The sequence below is a fragment of the Salvia miltiorrhiza genome, chromosome 4 (genome assembly GCF_028751815.1).
Source record: "Salvia miltiorrhiza cultivar Shanhuang (shh) chromosome 4, IMPLAD_Smil_shh, whole genome shotgun sequence".
Taxonomy (NCBI): domain Eukaryota; kingdom Viridiplantae; phylum Streptophyta; class Magnoliopsida; order Lamiales; family Lamiaceae; genus Salvia; species Salvia miltiorrhiza.
In genome coordinates, this window is record NC_080390.1 from 31,330,451 (window position 1) to 31,344,421 (window position 13,971).

A 13,971-nucleotide genomic window follows, 5' to 3' on the forward strand; every position below is an offset into this window, starting at 1 on the left:
TCGCAGAACTCTCTGTCATACTCTGTCACCGTCTTCTTCCCTTGTTTCAGGCTATAAAACTCAGCCTCCTTCTTCTTTCTGTAGCTCTTGGGAATATACTTATCATATAATCCCGTCTTAAAGTCTTCCCAAGTGTATGCTGCCCATTGTTCGGGAGTCAGAGTCTTTCGGCGGGCTTCCCACCAAAAGTCAGCCGATCCGGCTAGTTGGAAAGACATACACGAGAGTCGCTCCTCTTCTGTGCAGTGTAGGAAAGTGAAGATACGCTCCAAGGCGCGTATCCAAGCTTCGGCCTCGGCTGGGTCGCCTGTCCCAGTAAATGTAGGCGGATTCTGTCGAAGAAACAGTTCTTCAGTCCTTCTAGCAGGGGGTGGAGGGGGTGGGGTAGGTTCCCTGTCGTTTCGCCGCCCTTCAGGTATTTCATCGCGATTTCCATCATTGTTAACGTTTCTCCTAGGGGGGCGACCTCGTTTAGGCGGCATTCTGCAAATTACAAACACCCTTTTTAATACATTCTATACAGGAATCTCTAAGGCAATTAAGAAAGAACTGTTTGTTAATTTTAACTTATCATAACTCCAAAACTAAGACATTAACAGGAACCGTTGTATATACAAGTCACATTATTCAAAGTTACTACATTCTTAACTGACTCGTGAAGAATAAAACCCGTAGAGAAACATAAAACATACACGAGATCGTCGTAGAAAACCCATGCTAGGGTCATTTATATCTCATGGAAAATTGTCTCATCGAGGGCTTTTACATTGTCAACCCAAAATGTAAGTAAAGTCTATCTAGTACTCCCTATGATGTATCGGCTTACTAGTTAAGCAATCACAAAAGGGTTTTTATTCGCGGAATGTCCTAGAGACCAACATTTCCGTACTAATGCTAGCTAAAAACAACATAATTAAAAACATAGTCATTGGAACGAATTATCATTTCCGGAGTACATTCACAAGCTAAAACTATCAAATCTGTGAACTCTGAGTCGCGGTACGACTGTTCCTCGGTGACGCCAGGGGGTCCTCTTCTGGATCCTCCTCGGGGTCTTCCTCCTCATCCTCGCCCGGCTCCCAGCTGGGCAACGGAGTCTCTCCCTGGCCCTCGCCTGTCTCCTGCATGATCTGGGCTGAGCGGAAGATATCGTCCGCAATCTCACGGATCGGATCGTCTCTGGTGCTGATCCTGGCCGTGGCACGAGGCTTGATCGGAGCTGGAGTTGGCACGGGCTCGGGATGAGTACTCCTCATCGTACCATACGGTACTGTACCATCATCCTCCTGTATAGGGGCTTTGCCCCTATCTATGAACTCCCTCAGGTTGGACATGACCCTGTCAGCGTTGGCCATGGCAGTCGAAAGCCTTGCTTCTGCCGTAGGTATCATTGGTGGTGGAGGAGTAGCAGCCCGGGCTGATGAGTCAGGAGGCGATGGGAAATCCCTGCGAGCCCGTGGACGAGAAGGGCCTGCCTCGTCATCGTGCCTACCACGGCGCCCTAGAACTGAGGCACGTGGTGGAGAATCTCGTGGCAAGGCCATCGGAGACTCAGGGGCAGTAGCGGGTGTCTCCGCTGGCAAAGGCGTCCCCACTTGTACATAGTCTCCCGGAAGGATGTAGGGCCCTAGAGGGGCGCGGCCCCACAAGGTGAAACAGATCTGAAGCTCCGCAATAAAGCTAGGGAAGTCTCCCATGAGGTCGTGGTAATCTTCTCGGCGAAAGATGTAGTGAGCAGAAATCTGTCTAGCCCATCCCTGCCACTCGGAAGGTAGCAGTAAGATCAACCTCTGGATACCGTCATACCCTGATACTCCATGTGCACTCGCCTCGACCCAGTGTCTGTGAAAACCTGCGAGGAACTGTCCGAGGTTATCCCCGTGACATGGAGCATAGGTGCGGTAGGACCGCTCGACCTCCTCTGGACTAGCCCATGGGGGCAGTGGTCGTCGTCGGGTGAAAACAGTCCTCGCCATCTAACAAAGGAAGTTCTATCGTCAAAAGTAGCACACGACAAGTAACTTAAGGCGATAAGGTTCTAAATATCTAAAATCGGAAAACAAGTTTGGTTCAATAACCATAACGTGCAAAAACACCTCATCATCTAAATCTAGCATTTACACAAGCCATACAGGTTCTTAATACTTAATCACAGATTACCAATTCGACTATCATATAGTTCTAGTGTCGTTGTTTCCCGAACTTAGGGCTTGTTATGTGATGATGATATTTTCTTAAATCTAGCAACGAGCACTAAAAGTTTCAACAAAATAAGTTCAAAAGGCCAAGCTAATTCGAGATCTCATCGTAGAAAAACACTCGAATATTTAAGTTATGCCCTTGCCATCAACGTATTATTGGCGTTCGTTACGCTGCTCAATCTTCATGCTCGTGGTTTCATCATGCAACCCTTCGTGTGATTCTTCTTTCTCTATTTCGACCATCATTGTCGATGTCATCGTAACATGAAGAAAAAGTTAAGGCATCTCCCTAAGTTCTCTTCTATGTTCCGTCGTGAGAGTGAGCATATATAACTTAACAGTTCTAAGTTCTTGTGATTCATACCATAGTCATACTTATTCATGCTTCATACATTTCAAGAAATTAACTTAATTAAAACTTGAAAGTACTTACCATAACCTCCGTTGAGCGTGACGAGATGTAGTGCCAAGCTTTTGTCAACTAGTTCAAAGTATATTTACTTACTTAATCTAGACTCAACTTAGAAGGAATGAGTAGTACTCAGAGCAAAAGAAACGCTCTGATACCATTCTGTCACGACCGCACTTGCTAAGGATAGCAAATTCGGGAAAATCGCGACTAAGGGAGGGAATTTAGGAGCGGGATTTAGAAAGGGCATATTCGTTTTCTTGATGACTCGACTTGTATAAAGAAATCAATCGAAATATCTAGATATCAATGAAGGCCACAAGGGGACCGTACATAATATTATTCAAAGGGGTACTCAACGAGTTTGAGTACATTATTAAATAGTACATATTGTTTTGACAGATAACATAATGTCTTAGTAAAATCAGTGTTTGCAGCGGAATAATAATTTGAATATATGTATGAAGACATATACTCTACTCTGAGGTACTCGTCCTAGATTGACAGAAGCTCCGCTTGCACACTACATCCTCGATCACCGCTCAACCTGCACATTTAAAAATACATGCAGGGCTAAGTACAAAAGTACTTAGTGGACACTTGCCGAAATTTACATACATGCATAATATTTTATTGTCAAGCCTTTCAACAGTAGTAAAATACGAGGGTTTTCCTTTAAAGACTCGTATTTACCAAACATAATATCATTTCTTTCATCAATAACCCGCGCAGGTATTTTATATCATTAATCACCATATCAGTAACTCGTGCCGAGAGGGAGGCCTCCCTCTACGGACACTATGATCGGCCAACCCGCTAGATGACTCACGATCACAAGGTGTACACTAATTCCGAAGGGATTTGCGGTCCCATCCAGAATCCGAATTCGATTAACATCAGATAGGCAATTAATAATAAAACATAAAGCATTTAGGCATTGACAATATCATTTAAATTCATAAGCATAAAGTCTTAACAATTCTAATATATAATTTTAGTTTATACGTAGAAAGCCTACCTGAATAGCAGACTCACGGTTTAGCTCTAACTCTGGTGCTTGACCTTTAATCCGAGAAAATAAAATAAGATTCTAATTCTCGAAAAATCTCAATAAATGAGGATGCGTGAAATGATTATGCATGACTCATATTCCTTTAGTTAAATTATGGGATGTTAATCCTATTTAAGGAATTAAAGCTCGTCTTATGAGGTCGGATTATTAATCTTTAATAATCTACTCATCTTAAAATAATCTAATTTACTTACTAATTAATGATTAGTAAGTCTTAAAAATTTATCACTAATAAAAATAATTAGGATTAAATAATGGGGCCTAAATTAATAAATTTCATTGGGCTTAACTAATAAATTTCATTGAACTTAATCAATTAAAATAGTAGAAGTTCAATTAATAAAAATAATAAATCCATTATTAACAATTAATAGAAGCCCAATCAAAATAAATAATAAGAGCCCATTTATAAAAATAATAGAGTCCAAACAATATATATATTAGCCCAATGGAAATAAAATAAGCAAAGCCCAATTGAATTAATCTCCGGCCCAATAAAATAAACTAGGCCCAAAATGAATTTAATTTGAGCCCAAATGAATAAATTCAAAGCCCAATGCATTAATAATATTAGGCCCAACATCAATTAAATTCTAGAGCCCAAATAATATAAATTCGAGACCCATTATTAATAAATAATAGGAATCCAAGTAATAATTAATGTGGACTGGAAAGAATTAATCTTAGTCCAATAGACACTTTAATCGGCCCAAATGACGAATTAACAGCTGGATTGAACTAAACAAATCTGAAACAGGCCCAATAGAATTAAATAAATTCCAGCCCAAGAACATTAAATAAATTCGGCCCAGTTAGAAATAAAAAGATGGCCCAATAAAAGAGTCCAAAAATTCTCCCCATAAATCTTCACTCTCGGTTCTCTCACTACCGACAATTCTCCTCTCTTTCTCTAAATTATCGGTTCTCTCCCTTTCTTTTTTTTTTTTTTTATTTAAAGCAGCCACTCTCTCTCTCTCTCAATTATCAAGAACACTCTCTCTCTCTCTCAATTATCAAGAACACTCTCTCTCTCTCCCAATTATCAGCCGCTCGGCTCTCTCTCTCTCAATCAAGAAAGAACACTGTTCATCATCTCTCTCTCTCGCTCGATTCTCCTCCGGCCGCCTCCTCACGAGCTCCACCGCGGACGGTTCCAGCGAACATCGTCGACCGGGAGTCATCGCCGCTCCGCCCTCTGGACGTTCCAGCCGTCGCCGAGGAACTCGCCGTCGACTGCTGCTGTTCCCGGAATCGCGGCCTGGAGTTGCAGAGCTCCGAAATCCGGCGAATCGGCCTCTATTGCGCCGAGGTCCGGCCCTCTTTCTCTCTTCCTCAACCTCTATCTCTCTCGCTCTCTCGGCCGCTGGACCCAGGCGCAGCAGACACCACCACCGCGGTGTGCCGCCATCGCCGGGCCGCCGCCTGCTCCCTCATCCTCGCGGCAGATCCGCCGCCGCCGTTCAACGCCACGGCCGCCTGGAGCTGCTGCTGTTCGCCTGGGGTCGACGGATCTGGCCTTCGGTCGTTCGTCTTGCTCGGAGTTCCCGCCGCCGTTGGCTTGCCCGGAGTCGCCGCTGGCTGGCCCGCGATCGACGGCCAGCAGCTCGCTGGAGGAGCGCCGCCGTCAGCCGCTGCCGTTGGCAGCAAGAATCCGGCAGCCGCCTCTCCTGGAGTCGCCGTCGCCGTGAGTCGCAGAGCTCCGACAATCCACCATCCTTTCTCTCTCGTTTTATCACTCACGATAGGTTCGTAAATTTGAATAATTTACAGAAAATTCAACTTTGTATAAAGACTTGATTTTGGAATGAAAACTTGGTTTTCTGTATTCTTATTTTTACAACATATCATAGCTCATTATGTAACACAGAAACGAATGGTTTGCTATATTTGCTATGTCCATTTATGCATATGTAGGTTCTCTACCATTCTGTATTCCTAATTAAACCGAAGCGTGCAAATGAGATAGTGAATACCTTGAAAGTTTTGTTTGTTGGTTGTTGTTGCTGAGTTATATATGGTGATCTTGTTTCGTCTAAAATTCTTTGCAGCTGCTAAGGATTTTAGGTAAGTGAGGATGCCTTTTATAGGGAGTAAATACTGAAGCTGCTAGTGTGAAAAATATGGTGAATAGTGCGGCTAAGTTTTAGGCGTGGTTGAAGAATTCAATGAGATTATATTTGCTGCTGACAAATTAGATTTGTCTGTTGAATGTTTGAGATTTAGCTTGCTGCAAACTGAAACCAATGAAGGTGTTCGGGTGTGAAAATTTTGCAGATATGCTGCTGGAGCTGGAGTAAAAAAAAAAAAATGTCAATAGGTGGCTGAGCATGCTTGAGCATGCTTAAAGGATATCTGCAGATTTTCTTCACACACATACACTATTCCATTTTTTTTTTTTTTTTTTTTTTTTATGTTGGTAGATAGATAGAAAAATAGGGGTTTGTAAAGTGAAGTATAAACAGAAGCAATAATTCTTGTCTTGGAATTTCTATATCTGTAATATTGTATTGCGTTTTTAAATAAAAACAACTCCCGGGTTTTGTTAATATCGCGTGTTTATAAAACTACTCGATATCATGCTTCCGTGCTTAGCTAAAATAATTCTAAATTAAATCCGTAGATTTAATTCTTCATAAGCCGGAATAAATTCACGACTCAAGAAATAATAATAAAAATAGAAAAATAATTCTATTGTGATTAATAAATAACATGACTTAGCTAAGTCATTTATGAATCTGAAATGAATAATTATTGGTTTAAATATAATAAAAGAGCGGGTTGTTACACCACCACAGCCGCTTCCCCTACCCCTTGCCGCCGCCACTTCCTCCGCCCCCTCTATCTCTCTTCTCCACTTGATTCCCGACGAAATCTCAGCCATATATAAAGCCACCGCCTGAATACCCCTTTCTCCTGTCCCCAATCGACCACATCTTATCGTCGTCGTCGATTTCCTCGTTGCCAGCTGCTGTTGGCACGCGGTGGAGGGGCTGTTGACGAAGAAGGTGGTGCCGAGGTAGACCGACGAAGATAATTCAAGCCGAAAATTGCAATTTGGTGTCTGAAATTTGGCGACTGCAATTTGGTGTCTGAAATTTGAGGATTGTAGAGTTGTGTTTGAGGTTGTTGGTGCGACGATTCTGTTGGTGGGGGAAGGCAACAGAGAGGGATAATTTGCTGGTGGGGAAGGCCAACGGAGGGAGAGGTCGGCAGAGAGGGAGAGTTTGCTGGTGGGGGAGGGCGGCGGAGGCGGTGGTCGGCGAAGCTACCGACAGGAGAAGTGGCGACGGTCAAGGGAAATTCCAGCTGAAGAAATAATTGTGAATCTAGGAGAGAGAGAGGTGACGTGTGAGAGAGAGTGTGGGGTGTGTGTGTATGTGAGAGAGAGAGAGAGAGAGGAGAGAGAGAGAGAGTGCGTGTGACGTGGTGACTCCGGCTGCCATATTGGCATTCCGGCTGTCGCGTTGGCGTTTCGGCTGCCAAATCAGATTTGATTTAGGCGAATTTGTAATTTGTGGGAAAATTGCGAATCAATTACAAATTGATGTATTTGAAAGTCAAATTAGAGGGTCATGGTATGTTGGGAACTTAATGGAATATCCTAATCCTTGTTTTGATGATACCAAAATCCATAGGCTTTAATTGTAATAGACTAGAATTGTTCGAACTCAAGTGTTAGAGTTCTTTTCTAGTTTAGTTGCTGTTCTGAAGACTGAAGACTAAAGACTAAAGGACAAAGCACAGAAGACTGAAGACTGAAGTTGCCAACGGAAGTATCAGTTGAAGAATCAGTCTGGAACTGATTACTTAATGCGTGCCACGAGGAAACAGCGGACTGATACTAAAGTCAAGTATCAGTTAAACATTCTTCCTCGGACTGAACTTCCAACGTTCAAAGGAAGCCACGTACTCCAGAAGTACAGCCGCATTAAATGCAGAGATCTCAGGATCCTCCTTTCTCTGCAGAGGTCATTCCTATTTGGTGGCTACTTTATCAGAGACGTCGCATCTCCTGCTCTTCAACATAGCCAGTCTCACCGAACAAGGAACCTCGAAGATTGAAGCCTCAGCCCAAATTCAAATTGCTCTCCAACGGAAGAATTCTTGAAGACCTTCTCCGCCAACGGATCTATTCAAGACCTCTCCAATAAATAGCGCTCGAGGATCACTTCAATCTTCACCGATTCAACAACTCAAGCTGAAGCTCTGCCAAAATTACGACTCAGCCCAAAGCTTAACCTCTCCAAAGCTTGAATCGAAGAAGAGAATACCAAAGCCAAAAATCAATCACTGCTGATTACATACATTCTCTTAGACCTTAGGCAAACCCCTGTTTACCCAGAGCCTAGGTCAAAACTAACTCCAAAGAACTTGTTCTTTGAAGTTTAGTTGGCAAGATTTCAAACCTCCCTTCGACCGATATAATCGAGTGTTTGAGTTGAAAAAGAGTTCAGGAAGGTACTCTGACTCCGTGAGATCCTAGTGCCAATTCGTGCTAGGAGTGAGAAATCTAACACGAGTGAAGTCGTTGGTACTGAAGATTGGATCTTCAGTTGATTCGGTTGTGTGCACTCGGCTAAGCACACGGATTCGGTTTGCTGTGCACCCGTAAGCACAAGCATCAGTTTGCAGTGCACCCGTAAGCACTTGCAGAGTGAAGTTGTTGGTCTGATCAACCGACCGTGGATGTAGGAAGTGTTTTCCGAACCACGTAAAAATCTCTGTGTTATTTACAGCTTTCAGTTTTACTTTCATACTTGTGTTCTTACTTTGATAAACTGAATACTGATTAATTGCAAAGAGAAACTTAAGACTAACAACGTGCTCAACAAAGGCTATTGCGAAACAAAAGTATTTGCGCTGCGTATGTTATCAGTCTGACTGATCTATCCTCTGATAGTGAGGAAGATTTATAACATCTCTGTTTTGGCAAACTCGACTGAAGCCTTACGTGCATCAGTTAAGTTCCAGTGACTTAACTGATAACTCATTACTGAAGAGTCTTTCAGTATCAGTCATCAGCCCTGTTTGGTCAAAACTCTTTTCAGTAAACAGGCGTCTAAGTTTGTGTGTAAAGTTTCGCTCTGATCTCTATCTTGAGATCCTTCTGATTTCAGAAAAATAGCCAAAAGGTGTATTCCCCCCTTATCCATTTTTTGTGCTAAATAACTAAACTACCCCTAAGATTAAAATTAAAAAAATACCCACACCTCATTTCTATCACACTCCTCTCTCTCTCTCTCTCCCCACTCTTCGACCACCCACCCCCAAGCCAAAAAAAAATCTTTTACTCCCCCTGCCCACCCCCGACCACCCACCCCCAAGTAAAAAAAAAATAAAATTCTTTTACTCCCCCATCTACCCACCCCCGATCACCTACCCCCAAGTAAAAAAAAAAAATCTTTTAAAGGGGTAAAATGGTAAGTGTGAGTATCTTTTTAAAATTTTTATTTTAGTGGATAATTTTTAAGTTTATTAAAAAAAATAGGCTATTTTCAAAATCCACTCTAGTAAAAAACCTATCTTTTCCATCAAAAGAAGAACGCACCCTTAAACGATTTTAGTGAGCATGCAAATGATATTCTAACAAATTATTTCAAGTAAGGTATCGAAGTACGTAATGTTGGTTTGATTATTTCAAGATAGGCGGGGACGGTTATTCACAATGGTTAATTGGTTATGTTTTTACTTTTTTCTAAATAATAATTTTTTTATCTATATTTTAATATTTTATTTTCTAATTATAAATGGAATAGTAAATAAATAAAGATTGGCCCTCACCAGCTGCCTTGCTTCGGATATGTGATCTGAATCTGTGGGATCAATTTGTTCAAATTTCAAGCTGCAAAGTTGGTTGGATGAGAGGGAAAAAAAAAAGACATCTTCACTGCACTGCGATTGGTTGTCGATTGAAAAATTTTAAATTCCTCTAACACCCACCCCAATCTTTTTTTTTTTGGTCAGAAAAAGAGATAAAATTAAAACCAGAAAGTCTTGGTACAAGAAGTACCAACAAGGTTAAACAAGAAAGTGAGAAAAATCAGAGAACCATGAAACAAAATCGGTTCCCAAATCAGCCAAACCAAAACTCTTGTTCCAACTCCATATCCTTGCTTTAATTTCTCCCATCATCTTGGTGACTTCCCAGTTCTTACCTCCAAATCTGCTTTCATTTCGACTTTTCCAGACGAGCCAAATGATACACACCCATAATGCTTCCAAGAATTTTCTGCTTTGCTTTCCCTTTCCAAGGTTAGTGAAAGAGTCGAAATGTGCTTCAATGTTGTTAGGCCGAACAGAATGGACTCCCAACCATTTTTGAATTCCATTCCAAATCATTTCTGTCTTCGGGCAAAGCAAAAACAAGTGCTGGACTGTTTCTTCCCGGTAGCAGCAAGCATTACACATGGACTCAGCCTCTTCAAGTGGGATTCTCCTCTTTTTCAAGTTGTCGCACGTAGGTAACCGGTTTCTGAAGCTTCTCCACATCGTCACTTTTGCTTTTTGAGGAGCACTAATTTTCCATGCTTTCGCCGACCTCATTGCATTAGCCTCCAAAATCCTCCCTGCCGTTCGCAAATCTTTGATTAAAGAGTACGCCGACTTAGTTGTGAACACACCTTCTGTTGATGCTTTTCATGTCCACCTATCTTCTTTACCTGCATGTGGAGAAATGGAGGAGATGACAGATATCAGTTCGTTTACCCGCCCACTTTCTCTCTGGAAAAGCTCTCTATTCCACTTCAGATTCCACGCCCAGACATCATCTTCCCAACTACCCATGTCACTGATGGAGTTTCCTTTCTGTGAACTAATAAAATAAAGTCTTGGAAACCTAATTTTTAACGGTTGATTTCCCACCCACCTATGCTCCCAAAACAACGTTTCTCTCCCATTTCCAATACTTTTCACAAGATTATTCTCAAACCACTTCGTTGTCACCCCTCTTCCTCCCTCGACGATTTTTCCCCACCAGCTACTTTTAGACCTCTGATTCCCTCTAATTTCCAGCCCCTCTGAACCCCACACCACATCCCCATAAACAGATCTAATAATTTTTGCCCACAAATTCCCACCCCCTGTAAGAAATCTCCATAGCCATTTTTTGACCAACGCTTCATTGAACCACTATAAATTTCTAAGACCAAGACCCCCCTCCCACAAATTTTCACAAAGCTCTGCCCATTTAACCCAAGTAATTTTCCCCGAATTCAACCTCCCGCCCCAAAGAAAATTACCACACAAAGAGTTGATAGAATGGACTGTGGTTTTGGGAATCAAAGCAAAGGAGAGATGGAAAACCGGAATAGCCTGCAACACCGCTTTAACCAAAGTGATACGCCCCTCCAACGCAAGTTTTTGATTCTTCCAGCTTTCAATTCTTCTCTTGATCTTTTCCTCTAAGAACTGCCAATCTGCGACCTTATTGTTTCCACCACCAATGATCTGACCTAAGTATGAAAAAGGGCAGCAGTCAACTTTGCAGTTCAGTTCAGCGGCCATGCGAGTAAGCTTGTCACCGTCAACCATTATGCCGATTAAGCTGCATTTCTTGAAATTCACAGTGAGCCCAGATAAAAAGTGGAAGAGCTTCAAGAGCCATTTCACCGCTTCAATGTTACCATCGGAGTCTTCTAAAAGGAAGATTGTATCGTCGGCATATTGAAGGTGTGACACTTTAATCTTATCTTTTCCAATCTCCATTGGTTGGATCATCTGTCTCTCCACAGCTCTGTCAACAAGGGACTGGAGACCCTCGGCGACGATGAGGAAAAGAAAAGGTGACAGAGGGTCACCTTGACGTAGGCCTCTTTCAAGACGAAATTCAGCCGACGGGGAACCGTTGACTAAGACGTTTGCCGTTGCCGAAGACAGGCAACCTTTGATCCATTTTTTCTCCAAGTCAAATTGAAATTTAACCGCTCAAGCATGACGTCTAAAAAATCCCATTCAACGGAGTCGTAGGCTTTTGCGTAGTCAATTTTGAACAGAATTCTCCCCCGATTTCTTTTCTTGGCTTCCGCCACTGCCTCATTTAAGATCGCGACCCCATCAAGGATGTATCGGTTGCTAATAAAGGCAGTTTGATTTTTCGAGATAATGGATTCAATAACCTTTCTCATCCTCCCAGCTAAAATTTTAGCTATCACCTTGTATAAGCTGCAGATCAATGAAATGGGTCGAAATTCTTCGAGAGCAGTCGCTTCCTCTTTTTTCGGAATCAAAACGATGAAAGAAGTATTACATCCTCTAGGTATCTTCCCGTTGGCGTGGAACTCGTTCATAACTTGTAGGAAGTCCCTCTTAATGACTTCCCAAGATGACTTCCAGAAATGAAGGTTGAATCCATCTGGTCCCGGGCTTTTATCTCCCTCGCAATTCCAAATTGCTTCTTTGATCTCCCCTTCCGTGAAAGGCCTGGTTAACCAGCATTTATCCTCTTCTGAAAGCCTTTTCGCCGTGAAGCTCTGCGGTAACTCTGGTAAGCATCTGTTCCTTTTCCTGTAAAAGTTTTCGAAGTGATTTTTGACTTCCTCCTTCATAGCGTTTGGTTCGTCCAACCATCTACTTCCAATTTGTAAACCTGCCAGTTCGTTTTTTTTCCGTCGGCCAACAATGGCTTTGTGATAGAATCTGGAATTGACGTCGACCTCTTTGAGCCATCTGACCTTACTCTTTTGTTGGAGAAGACTAATTTTGTGCCTTGACCGGAGGAAGAGTGTAGCTCTCACTTCGTTTCTTTTGGTCATCTCGTGATCCTCCAAGCCTTGCATTTCATCAAGTAAATCAAGCTCCTGGAGATCTTTCTTAAGGGCTTCGATGTTCTGATCGATCGATCCAAAGGTGTTTTTATTCCATTCTTTGAGAGTCTCCTTCATGTTCTTGAGCTTTTCTTTGAATTTAAAGCAGCTCCATCCTTGACATTCGCTTTCTCTCCACTTTTGCTTGACCAAGTCTAAGAATTGAGGATGTGAAGACCAAGCATTAATAAACCTAAAAGGTTTCGGACCCCAGTCCACTGTCTTTGTGGATAGAAGAATCGGACAATGGTCGGAGAAAGTTCTTTACAGTCCACGACCAATTGACGAAGGCCACGCATTGATCCACCTATCATTAACAAGGAACCTGTCCAGCTTACTTTTACGACCCCCGGTAGGCTGGTACCATGTAAACTTTCTACCTTGGATTCTAATATCAATCAAGCCATTATCACGAATAAACGAATCAAAATTTCTTGCTTCAACGATCCCGTACCTATCACTACTGCCCACTCTTTCTTCCTGGTTTCTAACCGCATTAAAATCTCCCAAAATACACAAACATATATCAACATTCTGGTTTACAATCATGTTCAGCTTGTCCCAAAGTAACAACTTCTCATTTCCGTCAATAGGAGCATAAATATTGACGAAGCAACAAGGTAAGTTACCTGATTGCCACCATCCATTAAGAACCACAGCTCCCGGGAAGTCCCAACTGCTTGAAGCAACGAACTTTTCTTTATTCCAAGCACAAAGAATGCCTCCTGATCTTCCTTCAGAATTCCTAACTGCCGTTTCCGTGGAGTTATGTCCCCACCAAGATCTGCACACTTCTTCTTTAAACTCGATCATCTTTGTTTCCTGAATGAAACACATGTCCACTTTCTGATTTCTGATGATGTCCCTTTGTTTGATGATGCTCCCCAAGCCTCTGATGTTGTAGGATAACACTATCATGATTAAACTCTTGTATGCTCTCCAAGCTTCGCTTTGATTTCCGATTTTTCCCCAAAGGAGGTGATGACTGCAGCCATTTCTTCATCTTGTAAGTTGCTCTGTAACCCTAATTCTTTGCCAAAATGCCAGATTTTCGCCCCTTCTGCGAAAGTTTCAACGGAGTTGGTCTCAATTGTAGCTGATTTTGTTGTACGAGGTTCCGGCGACATCCCACTCTCAGAGTCCCGCTTCGATTGCTCCCCCTCCGTTTCAATCTGAGCAATAAAGTTCCTCCACTTTCTATTTTCGATCTTTTTTTCTTTCAATTTTCGATGGGCCTTGGAGGCTTTTTTGTGTTTACCTGAACGCGCCTTTTCTTTCTCTCTGCTCAAGGTAACAGCTGCATTCTTTGTAACCATGGCATTATCATCTTGTTTGCTAGAGCACTGCTGCACCCTCAAAACATCATTAGAGGCTTGCCCTTTGTTCCTTTGACTATTCTGTTCATCTTGCTCCATCTGCGCATCTGCCCACTCGAGCTCTCTTGTCTCTTTAGTTTTTGAAAACCGACTTGTACTATCTCCTCTCGCC

At 42.4% G+C, this 13,971-nt stretch overlaps 2 protein-coding genes across 2 annotated transcripts; both read right to left on the reverse strand.

Annotated features, from left to right (window-relative positions):
* Positions 1-9,700: 9,700 nt before the first annotated feature.
* Positions 9,701-11,386, reverse strand: LOC131023283 (uncharacterized). The gene is made up of 3 exons (XM_057952830.1): positions 10,921-11,386; positions 10,342-10,761; positions 9,701-10,248 (listed from the first exon to the last, which is right to left on the reverse strand). Exons 1-3 carry the CDS (start codon positions 11,384-11,386, stop codon positions 9,701-9,703), a joined length of 1,434 nt encoding a protein of 477 aa, XP_057808813.1.
* A 1,361-nt stretch (positions 11,387-12,747) lies between these two features.
* LOC131023285 (uncharacterized) lies at positions 12,748-13,401 on the reverse strand. The gene has a single exon (XM_057952831.1). It carries the CDS (start codon positions 13,399-13,401, stop codon positions 12,748-12,750), a length of 654 nt encoding a protein of 217 aa, XP_057808814.1.
* Positions 13,402-13,971: the final 570 nt, after the last annotated feature.